The sequence below is a fragment of the Cannabis sativa genome, chromosome X (genome assembly GCF_029168945.1).
Source record: "Cannabis sativa cultivar Pink pepper isolate KNU-18-1 chromosome X, ASM2916894v1, whole genome shotgun sequence".
Taxonomy (NCBI): domain Eukaryota; kingdom Viridiplantae; phylum Streptophyta; class Magnoliopsida; order Rosales; family Cannabaceae; genus Cannabis; species Cannabis sativa.
Genome location: NC_083610.1, coordinates 7,099,821 through 7,119,192, shown reverse-complemented (window position 1 = coordinate 7,119,192; position 19,372 = coordinate 7,099,821). Strand labels below are relative to the sequence as shown.

The 19,372-nt window shown below is 35.5% G+C and overlaps 1 protein-coding gene across 2 annotated transcripts; it reads right to left on the bottom strand.

The window, feature by feature from the left end:
* Nucleotides 1–886: 886 nt before the first annotated feature.
* On the bottom strand, nucleotides 887–18,495 carry LOC115703150 (phosphatidylinositol 4-kinase alpha 1). 2 transcript variants are annotated; one of them, XM_030630650.2, is made up of 26 exons: nucleotides 17,066–18,495; nucleotides 16,539–16,880; nucleotides 16,285–16,452; nucleotides 15,814–15,984; nucleotides 15,105–15,263; nucleotides 14,878–15,005; nucleotides 14,397–14,706; nucleotides 13,413–13,581; nucleotides 12,913–13,130; nucleotides 12,481–12,639; nucleotides 12,210–12,392; nucleotides 11,231–11,764; nucleotides 10,783–11,142; nucleotides 10,007–10,221; nucleotides 7,978–8,161; nucleotides 7,646–7,782; nucleotides 7,376–7,529; nucleotides 6,572–6,838; nucleotides 6,322–6,399; nucleotides 6,178–6,225; nucleotides 3,350–3,522; nucleotides 3,065–3,260; nucleotides 2,596–2,736; nucleotides 2,053–2,261; nucleotides 1,589–1,750; nucleotides 887–1,467 (listed from the first exon to the last, which is right to left on the bottom strand). In XM_030630650.2, the coding sequence occupies exons 1-26, from the start codon at nucleotides 18,065–18,067 to the stop codon at nucleotides 1,209–1,211; spliced, it is 6,126 nt and encodes a 2,041-aa protein (XP_030486510.2). In that variant the 5' UTR covers nucleotides 18,068–18,495; the 3' UTR covers nucleotides 887–1,208. The 2 variants fall into 2 exon arrangements, with proteins under 2 accessions (XP_030486510.2, XP_030486512.2); XM_030630652.2 differs by having other exon boundaries at nucleotides 16,285–16,446.
* Nucleotides 18,496–19,372: the final 877 nt, after the last annotated feature.

Below are 19,372 nucleotides of genomic sequence, written 5' to 3'. Positions count from 1 at the left end.
ATATTAATTTAGTATTGTAATTTTTTGTAGTATATAATTTTATTCTACGGTATATTAATTTTCAGTAATACAATATATCAAATAATTATATATATTTAATGATCTAATATAATTATTTGTTATTGTTACAATCTATAATCTATAATATAGAATAATAAAAAAATTATATAACTTAATTTAATAATAATATATTTTTTAGAAAAAAATTGATACATAATAAATATACTCTTATAATTTTTATTAGCCGATTTATTATATATGATTATTTTGTTAATTTTTTCTTATAATTTTTATTAGCCAATTTATTATATATGATTATTTTGTTAATTTTTTTTTAGAATAGAGATATTTACTTAATTTAAAATTTAAAATCATTTTACATCTCAGTCTAATTTTAATATCAACAGCATTTATCCAATTACCACAATAATGGGGAATAATGGGGAGATGTGTCATTTTGGTCGAACAAGAGATTATTTCACAAATACACAAAAATAACAAAAAATTACAAAAATATGATTATAAAGAATTTTAAATATTTTTATAATTTTTATGATGTTATTTATAAAAAAAAAAATACAATCTTTCTATGTTATACTCTTGTTAATTTATTATTAATTTTTTATTATCTATATATTATTTTTATTGTTTTAATATTTAAATATTATTTTCCTATCACTTTTATATAATTTTCTTGTTATTTTTATATTATTAATATAAAAAGAACCGTAAAATGTAAAAAAAAAATCCTTAAACATAAAAATATAAAAATTTTACAAAAAATAATATTTTATGTAATTATCCCAACATAAAATCCTTCAATTTTATTTTTTTATATTTTAATTACTCATAGCATTTATCTAATTACCAAATTACAACAAAATTCTTGAGAATAAAAAGTCACTAAAAGGAAATTGACTTGTCCATGAATGCAATCAAGTGTTCCATTTAAGGGAAGAAAAAAATCTAATGATAACTAGCAACCTCTAATTTTACAAACCTCGCGAGAGGAGCCACAGCTGTAGAAACAAAGAACTCAAATTGAATTCTATGACCTTTTTACAATCCTCATCTAAATTACAAGGATGGAAAAACCGCCAAAAAAAATAAAAATATATTTATATTTAGGTAAGAAAAAATATCATATGTTTATAAACTTACAAATAATGATCATGTACATGCACAAGTTGGCTTCTGAAAATCACTTTCTACTTCTCAATACCCTGCTGTAAATACTGGATCAAATCGTACCCAGCAGTGGTCCACTTGTTGTAAGCATCCGTGCAGACGTGGATCATGAAATTTGCAGCCTCACGATCAGTCATTTCGGGATGAAATCTCTTGCGAAGATTACCAATTGGATCACCCCTGCTAAAGCAAGGCAATCCACTGTCTAGCATTAACTGAACTGTGCTGATAATCCCATCCATATAACGGCGAGCTGCAAGATATCCTTTGACGCACAAACTGAGGCACATTGAATTGAAAGAAAGAATTCAGGTAAAAATGAATACCCAAATCTCTTTAGAAAAAAGTCAGTTCAGCATAGAGAAAATTAAGAAAGAAACAAAACAAAGGCCTCCACTACCTCACAAACTGGTGCCATGTTTCACTTTTCATGACCCCCGAAGGATCTAAAAGTTGAGTCATTTCATGGCTAAGCTTAAAATGAGCACTTTCAAACCGCATATTTCCACCGGGTGAAGTTTCCAAAATAAAACCAAAATCAATATGAACAAGTCTTCCAACGCTGCACGATAGGAACAGTGTCAGTACTGAACTTTTTGTTATCCCTTCTATACACCGAAAAATAAAAAGACTATTCAAACAACCATTTATATTTATTGTCGTTTTGCAATTTATTCTTCACCTAAAAACCTGAATGTTAAAATCATAAACAATACGTTTTATTTTTCTCTCAATATTCCAACATGGTTAGAGTTATAACAAACAAAACTACACACACATATACATACCCGTTACAATTTTCTCTTTGTCAACAAGCTATATAAAAGTACTTAAGAAATTGTAGAATAGTTAAGAAGATCATACTTGTCAAATAAAAGATTGCCATTATGCCTATCCTTAGGCTGCAGTAAGAGGCTGGCAACTGCATAACCTGCACTGCTGATGATGAAGTTCTCTCGTGCAGCTTCAAAATTAGGAGAACTTACAGGACCATAGTCTTGCTGAAAAATCTCATATAAACCACCATCAGTCGTTTCACCCATCTGACTTCTACTCCGAGTATTAGGCACCACCTACAGGGTAAAATTGATGGTGAGAGAAGTCATATGCAAGTTTGCAACAATACAATCACAGTACCTTTTCTGAAAGAAATTAAAGTAGAAAGACTAGTTTTATTGCTGGACATTTATAATTGGAATACCCATGGGATTGAGATTGGGTCATGATATTTCACCCAAAATCAGTCTCATATGTAGTCTATATTTGCCTATAAATAGTGCCAAATGATAAAATACACAAAAAACGATATGGGCAGTAGAATTAGAATAGAACGTGTGGTAAATTTGCAAAAGTGCACAAGGAAAAGACCTAACAAATTAAATACTTCAAGGCAACATACAAACATACCTCAATTATGCCTCTCCCAGGGCCAGTCGGAAGTACACCATAAGGAAACAAATAAAGATTTAGTCCAACAGCTTCAAATATATCTCTAAGAAGCGCAATCACTTGAAGAGCAAGGACATCTTGGCGACAATCATCCCCTACCTTTTATATTAGAAAACTCTAGTAAGATAACTGAACTCCATACTTGTAGTCAAAGAGAAATCATAATATGGGAAAAAATTACCGTAACTTCAAAATCAGAAGACATTTCATGTATTCAGTTTGAATTTATTCAAGCCAATACAATGAAGTTTGTAATTAATTTGTGATAGCACAAAGCATTCTAAGAATTAAAACCACAAAATTACAAACATGGGATAAGTGAACATTTCCAAATACTGGCAAGTTTTGTTTATGAATCTTAGAATCATGGTAACAAGTTCCAACCCAAAGGCAAAAGAAAATTGAAAATGTAAGCGAATAAGCACACCTTGAAAATGCAAGCTTGGGGTTTTACAACATTGTGGTCTCCATCCCGATCAATCACATTAAACGTAATCATAATAGGAACTTTTGCTGCCGACTGCAAGGGAATTCCACTATCAACCTGAATACCCCTAACAAGCTTGTTAGGAGCTGTTGGTAGATAAAGGTCATCTCCTTCCATTTCAATTTTTTCCAACTCTCTGTTCAAGTGAGAGAGATTCTACACTAAATCATTTTAAATGAAATATATCTCTCAATGACTAAATCATTTAAAGATTGAGAAGTATACCTCCTAATACCTGCCCGTCGTTCCTCTTTGGGAAGTGGAAAAAGGACACCTGAAATAGATGTAACCTTGTCAAAGAAATCAAATTCTCTTTTAAACAAGTCACGTGCCTTTGGGGAGAAACCGTCAATAATACGATCCCTAACAAGTGGCAGCAGGGCTTGGAATGGAGTATTCTGAAATCAGAGTAAACACAATTTATAGTGCGTAAATTACTAGAACAACTAATGTTAATACGAAAAAATAAAAAAAAGAAGGGAAATCTGGGCCTACTAGCTGCCACATATTTTAGTTAAAAAAGATGCTGCATTGTGCAAAGAACTTCCTACTTCCTAGTATAAAACATGTTAAGAAAATGGTTTCATAGATACATGAATAAATAAAACACTGTAAAATACAATGTTTTGTGACATTTCCGTTCTGAGCAAGTAGACTGATTTTCTAATGCTAATGCCACCATCATTAACATTTACCATTTTAAGTGTAAAATCCTAGCATCCTTTTCAAAATGACAATTTCCCTCGAAAGACGGTTTAGCTGCTCCATCAGATTGATGCACAGTTTGTGTCCACTAAGATTATTATAATAATTTTGCTATTATTCTGTGACACAGGTGTAATTGAAATGTGTATATTTATTTAATAAATAAATAGAATTTAGTCGCCCCCCCTCTCCACTATTACAAATGTCGAGCTTTGTCTCCTGAACGTTTTTTTTTGTTGCGAAAATTCCTCTGAACTCAAAAAATTATTGTAAATATCCCCCCTTCTTTTACATTCTGCTGAATTCTATGAACAATTAGTTGATGTAGCACTAAACGTGACTTTAATCTAGCGCAGTTCAAGAGTCCAAACAAAAAATAAATGCACAAATAGTAGTCTAATAAAGAATTATGTGAATATATATGTATTCTTAGAATTAATGTTTGTATGCTTAGTGTCAATAAACTGAATTTCAGGTAGCTTAAAGTTGTTAAATAGACCTTCGTACTGCAACTATACATGAAGATAAGCATATGGCTTTCAAAAATGAGTTGAATGTAACTGAAGGGGGATAGTTCAACAATTTCTAAAGTTTGGGGAGATTTTTTGCAGCAAAAAGAAGTTTAGAAGACAACTCTACAAACATCATAGTTCAGGGAGACAAAACCATATTTATTCTCATTTAATAAACAAATTTGTACCTCGATATTATATAAATATCTTTGTTTCCTTAAGGGTGCATTTGGAAAGCCATGAAAGAATCGGATTTGGGTGTAACTGGAAGTAATTAGGAACGTTTGTCTGACCATACTGGAACTGTGTAATTCGAGATGATTGCGAAGTTACAATTACACTCTCTAATTTTCATGGGCTCCCATGAGAATTGAGGGTTATTACATTGTGTAATTACTAAAAACTTTCCACTTTATATATTAACAACTAAAAAATATTATTCTCCTGTGTAATTACTATTTTGCCAAATAAGACAGTAGAAATTTATATGAAATTACCATTTCATTTCCAAACATACATTGTATTTTTAAAATGTAGTGTAATTACTAATAATACCCAGTGACTTCCAAACACGCCCTTAAAAATGATTGGTATCTAAGTTTCCACGTCAAGGACTTTATTTGGTTTCCTTATTTAGTCCTACGAAGATCTTGGCAAGACTTGTTATCACAAGTAGTTTTCAAGTCAAAGGGTGATTTTGTATTAAAAGGGTTATTCTTTATTGGGTAAATTGCGGCATAAATACCTAATGTTTTTGATTTTATACACTTAAATACCTAATGTTTATTTTTGGTGGCAAAAATACCTAATGTTACAATTCTCTTACACTGTTACTACCATTTCCGTTATTAATTCATAAATATGGACACGTGGAGGGCCAAAATGCATTACATTTATTTATTTTATTTTAAAATTTGATATTCTCAATATCAAAAACTAAATTACCATAGGTGAGTGAACCAGTGTAGTATATGGAACATGATTATCGAATTGAAGTGCCAATATCATGTAAAAATTGTTATGAGAACAGGTTTTTTTTTTTTTTAACAAGTAGCATTTAGTTTCTAATATTAAGAATATTAAGTTTTAAAATAAAATAAAAATAAATATAATGCATCTGAACCCTCCACGTGTCCATATTTATGAGTTAACGAAAGTGGTAGTAACGGTGTAAGAGAATTGTAACATTAGGTATTTTTGCCTCCAAAAATAAACATTAGGTATTTAAGTGTATAAAATCTGAAACATTAGGTATTTATGCCGCAATTTACCCTTCTTTATTCAATGAATTGTTGTTTGAATAAATTATTGTGATATTTTGTTTCCATTAATTTTCAGTGTGCATAATTTTGGAAGCTTTGAAATTTTATTCCCTAATATATTGATTTGCATATGAAAGTGTTCTCTTGTGTCATTTATCTTTTATGTGCTTAGCAATTTTTGTACAAAATTCTATAGCGCATCACACATCTGGCACAGCAAATTGTGAATCTGCTTATTTTTGTTTCTACTTTTAATTAAAAGGTCAACTGCTTGAGTACTTGGTGACACTATAAAAACGAGAATTTCAAGAAATAACTATCATACTAATTTGAAGGTGTGTAAATGGCTCATAAGAAATTGATTGTAATAGCAGCACATCACACATCTGGCACAGAAAATTGTGAATCTGCTCAACAAACTGCCCAAGTACTTGGTAACACTATAACAAACATATATTTCAAGAAATAAATGACATACTAATATGAAGGTGTGTAAATGGCGCATAAGAAATTGATTGTTAAAGGGCAGCAGACTGCCACTTTACAATAAATACAATGCACGGTGCAGACATACCTTCCCAGAGCCAACTTCTTTCCCTGATTCTGGCCCTGATTCTTCACCCTGTCATCAAAATCTTATTATTATAAACCCTGGACCTCCTCCCCAGAGGGGGGAAAAAGCTAGTAATATTGTTGTTGTATTAAATAGACCAATTACCTGTAAATGCCAGATTAAAATATGGGCAAATATATCACTTCTTTGAGCTGCCCTCAGCAAATATCCTTCTACTAACCTCTGGAAAATGTTTTTTGTATGAATTAGAATCTAGTATTGTGAAAACAAAATCGATGTACAATACATATAACAAATTATGAAAGTCTGCAACTCCAAAACATAGCCTTCCATTGTTAGAGGGAAAAATAAAGCAAGGATAGTTCAAGACCTAAAAGTCTTCAGAATAACTCACCCCTTCATCATATCGCAATGCCTGAACTAGCTGTGGCATGAAGAATGTTACTCGTTCAGGAGGATATGACTCTAAGACCCTAAGCACATATGCCATTACACGTGGATGCCCTTTAAATGCTGGAGTAAGAAATTCGAGAGCTTGTGTAATAGAACAAGCTGCCCAGTGTGGTAATTGTTGCAAAAGCCCAGAGTTTTCATCTACTGCCTTTGGGGTAACAAAATAAGGCAATACTTCAGGGATGCTTCGGATATCCAATATATGCAACTGCAAGGAAAATTCCAGTTTAAAGGCTATGCAGTATGATAAGATGATAAAGCATCAGCAAAGTTTAATAGAACAAGGATTCTCATGAACTACTAGATATCATGTTTAGGGATGTCTCAATCTAGGTGCATCAAAATATGAAACTAGCTCATAATTTTGATCTGGAATAAAAAGTCATTGCCATTAATTTTCAAATGACACTAATCCTTTAGGACTATCCTCACTGTTCAGTGGCCATTACTTTTTTTCCCACCCCAACTAATCCCACAGGAGGATACCCCGTGGGCCCGCCAGGTCGCAGGAGACAACAGGGTCAGAGAGCTCTACCTAAGTCAGACCCAACTCACGGTGCCCTTGCCACTACATCAAAGCCCTGAGGGCACTGTTCAGTGGCCATTATCATTGGCATTTTCATGTCAACTTTGAGAACTAAACTAAGATGTGAAAATTAATTTCAACACGACACCTATCATTAAATCACCATCGCTGTTTCCAATCACCTCAACTTGAATAAATTCAAACCACAATAAGACATACCTGAACTAAATGAGTTACTTCAGCCTTCAAGAATGTGTTTGTTGGGAACCTTGATGCTAAGGATATAGCTATGCGAGGATCCACAGAGAAAGCAGTCCTTGCATATTCAATCCATTTATCTGAGTTAATTTTAGACCGAGACGACGTATTTTCCCTGAAATAAAAATGAAAAACATCACTAGTTACACTCAAATCAATTGCAAGGTTCTTTGTATTTTCAAAAAATAAAATAAAATACAAGAGAGTTAATAGATTCCTTGTTAAGTTTACTTAGCATTAGAGGGTTGAGCCCAAATTTCAAGCCTATCAGCCTCATGTTGACATAGCATCAAAAGTAGAAGCTTCCGCTTTTCTCTTCCCACAACATAGTTCTCCATCTGGCCCCAAACAGGGTGATGTTGACCGTTCTGCAATTTTGTAAGTACTATTACTTTGTATTGCTATCAGGTCATGCACAATCCCAACAATATAATAACTGAAGGGCTGAACTAAAATATTATGTATCTCTATATTAAAGGTCCTATTGTTTTTATTCAGATCATATATCATTAATTAAAAGCATTTATGTTCTACATCTCAGTTTTACAATTCAATAATATTACCACATCAACCACACTGCTCCCATTTTCACGTGCTCGTCCCTTAGAATCAGATTGACTTGCATCTACACGCTCATTTGAAAGGTAGTGCACAAATACAGATACAGATTGAGCCTCACTCTGGGCAAAACTCGTATTGTTGGCATCATACCATTCAGGCCCAAAAGCAAACCAGCCCAACGAGGCCCTGTATCAAATCCAATGATGACTTTGAGAATCAAACAGAAGATTGTGCCAAACACAAATTCAGATAGAAAAGGTATACAAATCTATTTCCAACAGTACAAGACAACCAAAATGCACATGCCAACATTATTTAAGGGACAACATTATCTCTAGAATAAGTGAACAAGACAATTTGAGAATTCAAGAAAAAACTACATCAACTGAAGCGTGTAGTTGAAGTTTACACACAACACCCTGAAGCCCTGAGTCTCTTTGGGATTCAAAGGAATGAAAGGTTGACAGACTTCAAAAAATTTGCCGCATTTGCTTAAGGAGCTCTTGCTTAAGCAAAAGCTAAACTAAGAGCTCTTGCTTAAGGAGAATGAATTAATCTGGATGAAACGTGTTTTGGAAGAACTTAAAATTACCAGCCCTTTAGGATTATTTTATGATAATAAGCTAACTATAAACATAGTTCCTAATCAAGTTCATCACGGCAGAACCATGCACGTGGAAATGGATTAACACTCCATCAAGGAAAAAGTAGAAGGCAAGGAACTATGTACTGTGTACGAACCAAGCAAACAAGTTGTTGATTTGCTAACCAAGGGGTACGTTAGTAAATTATCTCAGACCGTGACAAAACTTTTCTCTACAAATTTTGGGAAAAATTATTCAGGTTGCAAGGCTCTAACTTGAAGAGGAGTACAGCTTATCATCCACAATCAGACGGCCTATCTGAGGTGGCTAACAAGTGATTAGAAACTTATTTACGATGGTTTACTTTTAACAAACCAAATTATCATTGGTCGTTGTGGATAGTATATTGGTACAACACTTTGTGCCACTAAGCCAAAAAAATGCTCCTCATTGTCTATGGTCAAGCACCACCCTACCTCATATGCTATAAGAAGGGCATATTATGTTGTTGACTCAATTGCTAGAGGACAAATAAAATATTAGACAAACATAAGATGCATCTGCTCAAAGCTGAACACTACAATAAACTCTAAGCTAATTCCAAACGTCACCATAAGGAATTTGAAGTGGGGGGCTTTGTCTTTCTTAAACATTGGCCCTAAAGATAGCGACGTTTGGCCCAATGCAAGTCAAAGAAGTTGAGTACTCGATATTATGGACCCTACAAAATCCTCGCTCGTATAGGAAAGGTGCCATATATAAGTTGGAGCTACCTAACACCACCTCTACCCACCCAATTTTCCACCTCCCATCTTCGGATTTAAAGTTGGTGGTGGAACCCAACCAGCTTCTAAGTGTGTGCAAAAAAAGCCAAGGGCAACAAGGGGAGGTGGAAGTTCTTATCAAATACACATCCTTAACAGATTTTGAGTCACTTGGGAAGACTACAACAAGGAAGATTTGGACTAGGGGTAATATTACACTAACTGTTTGCCTAAAATATTCCAAGCGCAATAAAAGCACAAGTTCATGGCTGAATGTCCAAGTCAGCATTCTTTATTGGGTGAAAATTTGTGTTTATGTGGTTATCCTAATCGGCATACCAATCATAATCCGACTATTTGTATTAATAAATAATTAAATAGAACCTAAGTCAATAAGGAGCCTAGTTGATTATTGTTCTAATTGTTTAGACTTTCTCAGTTGGGATATTGCAAGGTCTTGAATTGCTTGGAAAACTTTGTAACTTTGGTTCTATTTCACAATAAAGATTCACATAAAGCAATCACCTTGTGTGTCTCAGAACAAAAAAAACTTTGGTTTATACAAAGAGAAATATTCGTTGAAAATAGATGCACTAGATACAAGTCAAGGACATGATGTAGCATAGAAGACAAGATTACAAGTCAATGAGTTTGCATCAAGTATGAAGAAGTAAATTTCTCACCTGTAGATACGATCTTCTAGCAATTGAAGACCTGTTTTAAAATTCAGAAGATTTCCTTGGGATTGGCACGAGCAAAACTTCAGGCCAAGAAGCATTACAGTGAAAAAAGTACCAGTAGCGGCAGGATGATGTGAAAAGTTCCATGGGAGCTTTGTTGACCCTTGTAACATTCGACCAAGAAGTAAAAGTTGCTCAACACTATTATGTCGAACTACCTAAGGCAGCACACAAAAAATATAATGTGAATCATCTTAAACCACAAAACAAAAGACGTTGATCTACAACATTCATAGTAAGATATGACACGATGAAAAGTAAATTATACATCAAGATACCATGTCAATTATCATGGAAAATATATAAATATTGTAATATGACAAATATAATTAAATTATACATCAAGATACCATGTGTAACCTAAGGAAGTAGAAAAGTTAAAAAAAATTGTCAAAGACAAATGTAATCGTGGTACAAAAGAATTGAAGATTAGGATTGCATCAGTTTCAACAAATAAGAAAATTTGTAAGCATGCCTACTATCCCAATAAAAAGGAACTCATCTATTACATCATGTACCTTCCTCATTGAGCAAAATCATATTTGGTGCAAATATTATATCCAACCACAACTGGCACCCAAAGAAATACACATATTGCAATTTAACAAACCATGATTGTATTTATCTTTTCAAAGCTGCCCCTATTACCAAGTGTTCAGCTCAAGCATCTATTTGAGCAAAGAAAGGATCACAGGGACATAAGTTATGTAATTTCATACCTCAAAGCGATCAATGAAAAAACCAAGCCACAGTCTATGAGCCATTATTTGTTCAACGGGATCAACTTCAGGTAGCCCTTCTGGCTCCCCAGGAGCAAGGTGAGGCCTTAATTTTGCAGCTGGCCCAGAATACTTCACATCAGATGCAAAAAGACCCCGTTTTGTATCAATTGTCCACAACCATGCATCAACAAGTTCAGCAAGGACAAGAGAACCCAATTCAGGTGCAGCAGAAACTAACCATGTCCAAATGAAAACACCAGTTTCCATTGCATCTTGTGTACAGATGTAAGCTGGACACCAACAGAGAAGACGAAGAAGTTGTGAACAGCCCTCTACATTTTGTTTTGAATCAGAACCCTGGAATAGGATAGATTAAGAATTTAAGTACATGAATATCAACCAAGATATTAGAAATATAAAAAGGTAAAAGAACATCTTTGTTTACCAAATTTGATAGAAGTAATGCAGTTGCTTGGGAACAAGTTTCACGAAATTGTGACTTGTCAACTTCCCCACCTTTTTCTGCAATATTAACAAATTTTTGAAGTAAACGAACAAACTTGATCAGCAACATCCCATTAAATGAGTTATCCTCAGCCTGTGACTGATGAGGAAACGCTCCAGATATCAGCCTCTGGAGGCCAGCACCAAGCCCAAACCCACTTGGTGTGTTACCAGAATCAAATCCACCAATGCTGTTAAACAACCTTCTCATTCCAGCAATTTCTCCAGCATGGTTGCACTTCACTGTTGCACTGACTATCCCAGTACTGAGCACCTCCAAATTAAAGGCTTCTGTCAATTTTAAATTTGCTCCTGATGCTGCTGCAGCAGCAGCCATGACAGCAGGGATATTTGCTGTCCGTATGCCAGTCCAGCACTCACTTTTTGCTGTACCAATACGTATCTCAGACAGAAGAGAAACAACATCAGTTGTATGTTGTGCTCTTTGCCATGTGTTTGCTTTACAAAGCTTGTCCTGCAGTATGATATTAAAACAATAAAGGTACGTACTTTTACACGTAAAAACTACTTAAAATAAAAATAACCAATTGAAACAAAACATGTGGTCTGAAAGATGTATTATCTCTAAAGAATTTATGAAACATAAACCACCATACAAATTTTCAGGAGGTCATGGAAAATTAAATGCGCTTCCACAAAACACCTCCCAATAGATGTGATTTTATGACTGTCAATGTAAATGGTAAGATCCAAAATCGGGGAAGTGATTCAAAATATGACTGAGCAAGAGAGCAACATATTGTAAATTGACAACCCTTCATTTAAAGTCAAAGAAACAAGATTTCTTGGCATATGAGAAGAAAACAATTTAATTAGGCAAGGAAAAGAATGCCACTAAAAGTTCATATATTTTGATGCTTAGAGAGATGGACACTTTATCTCAGAGGAGAGTTTTCAACCTGTAGAAGACCCTGGCTAGTGCAAGGAGCATAGGACAGTGATTTAATGATCCATTCTCGAACAACTTTTTGGTACAAAGAACGAACAGTCGCCACCCAAGTAGGGTCATTGACAACAGCAGAAGGAGAATCATTATGCATTGAGAACAGCAGGGAATCGAAACATGAAGAGTTCCATAAAATCTGTATAAATGTTGAGATTTTTTAGAGTTAAATAGGTAAGGGAAATTGCACAATAAGTGAATGAGTACTTGTTGCTGGCATAATTTACCTGTGGAAATCTATCTCTAATTTGTGTTAACAAGTTCACTGCAACATCACGAATATGTTCCTCCCTCTGGGACATACTTCTGATAAGAAAACAGGCATGAACAGAAAGAGTTGATTCTCTGACCTCAGCTTCCTTTCCTGTTTCTGATATCCTATCCTCCTGAAACCATATGAAAAAAAGACGACATTGACAATGCATAGTCACAGCAACTCTTCTAAATAATAAGAAATTCGCTCGTGTTAAAAAGGTTAACGCAGCCAGTTACAATAAATAATGTATATGCATCCAATAGCGAAGAAATCACTTTAGCTATCTTTTCAAAATGTAAACTGGTTCCATGTTGCATCCTTCAGAAAAAGAAACTGATATTGTTGGGAAAAGGAGAAAATAAAAAGAGCTAAGTTTAGAAGTTTTCTCACAAGAAATACATACCAGCCATAATACTGCTGTGTCAAAAGCTCGATGGACAATTGCCATTAAGCATTGAAAAACAGCTGGCAAAAGGTTTGGTGTTTTTAAGTACTCGAATACACAACTAAACGCACTTCTAGAAGCAGTTAAACTAGCGTTGCCATTCAGGATGCCACCATTACTGCCAAAGCGAATGATCTCCAAAAATGCTACTGCAAGAAGATAGGTTGCCTTTACTCCTGCAACCATTGAAAAGTACCATTTGAAACAGTAGATGAGAATATTGAAAAGTAAGAGAATTTCTACCTTCATAAAATCAGTGTTGATGTCTTGTAAACAAGTAATGAAGCAGCACTCAAAAAGGAAGGGGAAGAGCGAAACAATATTTTGTTCAACTAAAACCAATAAATAAGTATTTACTCTCAAACAATCTCAAAAGGGCACAAACAAAAATCTTATTTTATTTTTTTGTATGAAGCACAAACACAAATCTTAAATTCACTAAGAAGAGAATAAATTACCTGAAATTGTGCTCATTGATCCAACATCAATGCGCCCTCCAAGAGCAGAAGAGAGAGCAGATCTTTGGGCAAGAGCAGCTTTCTCATTTCCACTTCCTCGGCGGCTTCCAGGGTTGTGGAGAGCATTGAGCTCCAACTCATCCTCAAGCCATTTCACAGAACTAACAACCTACGGAAATGGTACAATAGCCTCAAAATTACTCACAAGACAGACACAAAACTACAAGCATATACATTGAAAGAAATAAGCCTGAGTTCAACACGGAAATCCAAAAGGTACAACACGTGTAAAAAAAAGATGATTGATTAATGACTTTGAATGACAGGTGCTGATACAAGGAGATTAACGAACAGTAAGCACAATGAATACACAAAGCTAGTAGGTGTAGCCAATCATCAGGAGTTCAATGTGATAAACTTTCTTCAGTCCAAATATTTTTATCATGTTTGATCTCTCAGCTATTGTCAAGTAGGATAAACTCTACTTGCACCCATAGAAACTGGGTTTTTAGTACCAACTGTAATTTTGCAACAAAACAGTGCTCCTTAAACTCAAACTCATAATTCTTCAATAAGAGGTCAACATTAAAAAAAAAAAAAACAGTTCTACACGATTTGTAAAGAGAAAAAAAAATAGATGGCTTTGCTTGAGTTTTATTTTTTATTTTTTATTCTTTTGTCTTTTGAAAATTATACAGACCATAGTTTGGTGTCTTTCCCAAAACCTACTGGCTCAACCAAAGATGTTATAATAAACTCCTAGGTTGGACATGGATTCAGAACACAGTTCATCCTTCCATACCCCAAAATAATTTTTCACTGATCAGTCTTTTCTTCTTAATGAAACATTAGCCAATAACATGACATTCATTAATTTAAAAAATTACACAACTAATAAACTTTTTCTAATTAAAATAAAAAGAGTTCCAAGGCAAGAGAGCAGGAACGAAAGTGAATAATCCAAGATATTCATCACAAACTTACCAGTGGAGGTGTCCCTTGAGCAATTCGCTGCACAGCAGAAGACCATTGTGTATTCCACATGTACGGACCCCCAACCGCTTGAAGAGCAATTGTCCCCATGCTACCCACACTGTTCAATGTAGTGGATACTGACTTCGTTGTTGGTGGCTGTGTTTTTTGTATGGGAGGCGCTAAACCAAACAAAGCAACATAGAACCACAGGTTACGAAATAACTTCAAAAGTGAAGGTTCCACGTCTAAGGTCGGATCAAAATCAGAACATATTTCAGCAACAGCAGGAAGTAGAGGCCCAAGGAAATCTGCTCCACTTCTGCAATATTAGAATACATTTTTAAGAAAAAATATTAAAAAAATAAAAAACTAGAATAAAATAACTGCATGAATCAACGTCACTGAAGCCTTGCAGAACACTGCACACATAGCAAAATCAAAACTACAAAGACTAGCACAGCAGCATAATTGTTTTCTAAGAGTGCTCTACCTTCCACTTTTTGATTCAGCAGCAAGGCCTACATCAGAGCACAAAGATAGCAAACGGTAACGATAATCTGAACGCAACTTAGTATTCTTAAGACCACTAGCAATGAGAAGGAACCCTGCTGGAAGAGTCTAGAATGTGATTGAACCAGTGAGAATCCATTGAACATTATATTTCAACAAGTAACTCAATAGTAATATTAGGGTTCATATTTCTGATGAAACACTGACCTCAACACGCTCTGTTGTAGCCTCAGGCGCCACTGTTTTACTTTCAGCAGATCCTACACTCGAAAGCTTATGTAAGTAACTTCTTGTCATCAAAACAACCGTCTCACGATAGGACTTTTCAAAACCTAAACTTGCCATGTGTGATACAGCATCAAGAAGCTGCAAAAAATTATTAAAACAAGATTTTAGAAAATGCCATCAAATTGAATGAAGCAATAAGCAATTTGATTTACAATCCAAGTAACCTTAACACTACGTTTGGTAGAAGAGAAAAGTGGAGGGTATATTGGAGAGAAAAGTGAAGAGAAGAAAAGAAAGTTGTATGAATGGTAGGAAAGAAAAGGGGGTGGAAAAAAGTTAGAGGACCCCAACAAATTTATTCCTTCCAAACTTGGAGAGAAAGTTGAGGAGAAAAGTTTTATAACATACCTGAAATTCAAAACTTATTTACCCTTATTTTTATTCCAAATAATTTATTTAATAAATTGTAATTTTTCTTTGATCATTTTATTCCTTCCTCCCTCTCTACCAAACAACTTAAGACAAACCTATTTTCTTTTCTATCTTCTCCATTTTCTATCCCTCATTAATTTTCTTTCCTTCTACTTTTCTTTCCTTTCAACCAAACATAGTGTAAATAAATCATGAGATCGAAGTAAGGTTAAAGAAATAACATAAAATGCACGCTTTAAAGACTAAGATTCCATACTCGGAGTCGCAATAAACTAGGAGCCGAAGCATCACCCTCTTCCAGGCTCTCAATAAATAAAGGTAAAATCATGTCCACTACTTCAGACTTGTTCACCGCAACAATTAAATCTGCTAGCAGACGAATAATATTAAGCTGCACAATTGGTAGAGCTGGTTTGTCTTTCTCAACCTGATATAAGAAACAATATAAAATGAAATCATCAATAACTATGAATTTACTCTTCTTTTTTGTACTCTTCTTCCTATTGTCTGATCACTAATAAAAGTTAATGTTTTCCTTTGAAAAAAGGCTATGAATCTATGAAATCAATAATATGTAGAAAAATTAGATTTATTTCGCAATCTGATTCTTAGGTAGATCTGTCATATATAGTTATTTATACGTAAATCCATATAATTCCAAAGTATTTGATTACAAAACAAGCGCAAGTCCACAGGTATATATATTAAACAAAAGCAATAAACCAACTTGTTCATCATAGTCATTTCGTTCACGAATACTTGCAGCCAAACCCATAATGAATGTATCTACAGGAGGTCGCTCCTTGCTCCAGCAAGATTCAATTATTTCACAGCTTGTCTTCATGACGCTCTCAAACATTGCTCCCTGGTTGGTTGCCCAAGTATCAGCCTGTTGCTATTACATATAGGGAAAAGGTAAATAGATATTTGTCTTCATCACATTATATATTAATAAAGCAATCTACATCTAAACTGTTTTACCTGAGCACATACAGTTAGTACAACAGGCTTGAGCCGGATGAGCAAAATCCGAAGTGATTGGCCCCCTCGAGTTATTGCAATTTGTGAAAGCCCAGCAAGCAAGGAACCAAAGAGTTCTTCACAGATTCTCAACTTACGCCACACTGAAAGTAAACATGCTTCAGCAGCATCCATAAATAATGTTAGAGTCTCATGTGCCAACTTCTTAGCCACTTTCCCATCAGAATCAAAGCAAGCAAGGCTCCTGAGAGTCAATGTAGCAGCAGCTTTATAAACTAACAGTTTTGTATTGATTCTAGCCTTCAGAAGTGAGCCATGTTCATTCCAATCGCGCTTCCTTATCTGTCCAACACGATACCAATTATACGGGTCATCTGAATTTAATATTTCCTTGTCTTTAATAAGTTCAAAGTTTCTCAAACGATACTCTCGAAACAAAATACATTTCATTGCAATAACTATATGGTCAAATAATAACCATATAAGAGATTCACTTTGCGGGGAAAAAAAAACACTAAAGAGATTACCTTCAAAAAGACTGTCATCGACTGGAGCTGCCTCTTTGCTATTAGCCTAACGTGCTCCAATAGCCCAGCGTCGATACGGACTTTATCTAAAATGTGAGCAATCAATTTGAAAGCAATTTCTTGCTTCTCCAAACTCTCCACAGGCTCTTCCTCAAAAGAAGACACTTGCTGCCTAAGCAACGTAGCTCCACCTCCCTCATTGAACCCAAAATTCCCACTCATTTGATCAATACCACTCTTCCACAAAATGCCAGCCGCCATTGAACCTCTTGACGAAGCACTAGTTGCCTCATCTGCGACCCGGGAAGCTGCACTGCCAGACGAACACGAAATTTGGCTCGTTTCATTTCCTGGGCTTGAACTTTCATTCGGCTGGTAATGCTTCACACTCAAAGGTGAGCTTTGTGATGAAGAAGTCTCGGAGGTCACTCGAATTCGTTCCCTCGGAGTGGCTGGAGACTGAACCAGAGGACCAGACGCTGCCAGCTGATCAAGGAGAAGGTTAATCAATTTTTCTGCGTCCGAAGCCGAAATTGGAGGGAAGCTCTGGGACAGGGCCATTAGAAAAGCCCTAGAAATTCCCAAATCTCCTCCATTACTGATGGCCGAAACCACAACCTCGCCTGTGAACTCGGCTATCTCAGCTGTGAAATCCGGCGACGATTCGGCAGCTTTCCATACATATCCCAGAAAATCAACAAAGAACGAAGCAATCGCATCTGTGCCGAACGCTTGCGGCCAAAACGATTGATTGAATGAAGCCAAAATAGAACGAAAGAACTCCAAGACCACTGCTTTAGGACGGAGATCGGCGGAATCTGGGCATTTAGAAAGGAACCGAGCCACGGCAAGGACGGCATTGAGCTGAGGGCGCGAAACCCTAGGAGATCCAGCGACGAGAGCCTCGGGCGAGGGACATCGGCTACAAATCCAAGACAGCTTCTCAGATAATTGGATTGGGTTCTGCGCAATCAGGTCGCAAAGCTCGATCAAAGCTTCCATGGAGACCTAAGGACAAATCAAAGAACAAAGCAATGCAAGAAAATATTTGAATAACTGGCAGTCCCTCCAAACTGAGAATTATCCAAAGAATTACGCATCGTGAGCTCCATCAGAAGGTACCATGGCCGCACAAGGAAGTAGATAGCCAATGTGGATATTGGGATTCGCGGATGGGAACATTGCTTCTCAGGTTCCCGCTGTCGTCGTTTTTCATCGTTGGGCCAAAGGACAGAGAAACAAAGGTCGCTTTTTAAGTTCAGTTTTCTGCCATAACTGTTTTCCTTAATTTTCTTCTTCCGTATTTGCTTTTTTTAATAAATTAAAGCAGATTAAATGATTTTGAAGATGGTGATCGGTTCAGCCCAAACGTTGTCGGGAAAGCCCAAAATTTCCTGAGAAAGGAAAAGAACAAACTGGAAAACCAAAAAAAATTGTGGGGATTTCTTACTTCCTTTGTTTCTTATGATATTAAAAGTTGTATTTATACAAAGTGGTAAAAATCTAAACAAAGCCCAATAAATATAAACCCAATCCTAATACACCCCCTGAAGATGAAGTGTACAAATTATGAAGCTTCATCTTGGATACACGAGATTGAAATTGATTGGGAAATAACGGTTTAGTTAAGATATCGGCAATGTTGTCCTTTGTAGAAACATGTAGGAGTTTGAGACGAACTTGTTGGAGCTTTTCCCTCACAATGTGACAGTCAGCTTCAGAGATGTGTATAGCGGTGGTATTATCACAATACAAGACAGGTGGGCTGGTGTAATGGATGCCAAAGTCTGATAAAAGAGCAAGGATCCAAGTGATTTCGCAAGTAGCTTGGGCCATGGCGCGATACTCAGCTTCAGCGGAAGACTTTGAAACAGTTGGCTACTTTTTGGACTTCCATGAAACCAAGAAATACACAATACCCTGTGATGGACCTTCTGGTGTCAACACAAGAGCCCCAATCTGCATCTGAAAAAAATTTTAAGTTGTGGTTCTGCATCTTTAAAGTTAGATTCAGCAAAAGCACACAAATGAGGATTAGAATTAGCATAAAAAAAATCAGTCCTTGTCCTGGTGTGCTTTTGAGATATTGAAGAATCCTATGTGCTGCATGTAAATGAGGTGTGCGTGGCTCGTGTAAAAATTGACTTAAAGGGTTGACAGCATAGAAGATGTCCGGACGAGTAATGGACAAATAAATAAGCTTACCAATGAGTCTTCTATAAATGGTTGGGTCCGAAAGAGGGGTGCCAACATCTTTGCTCAATTTAATATTGGGTTCCATGGGAGTGGAGGCAACTTTGGCTCCCA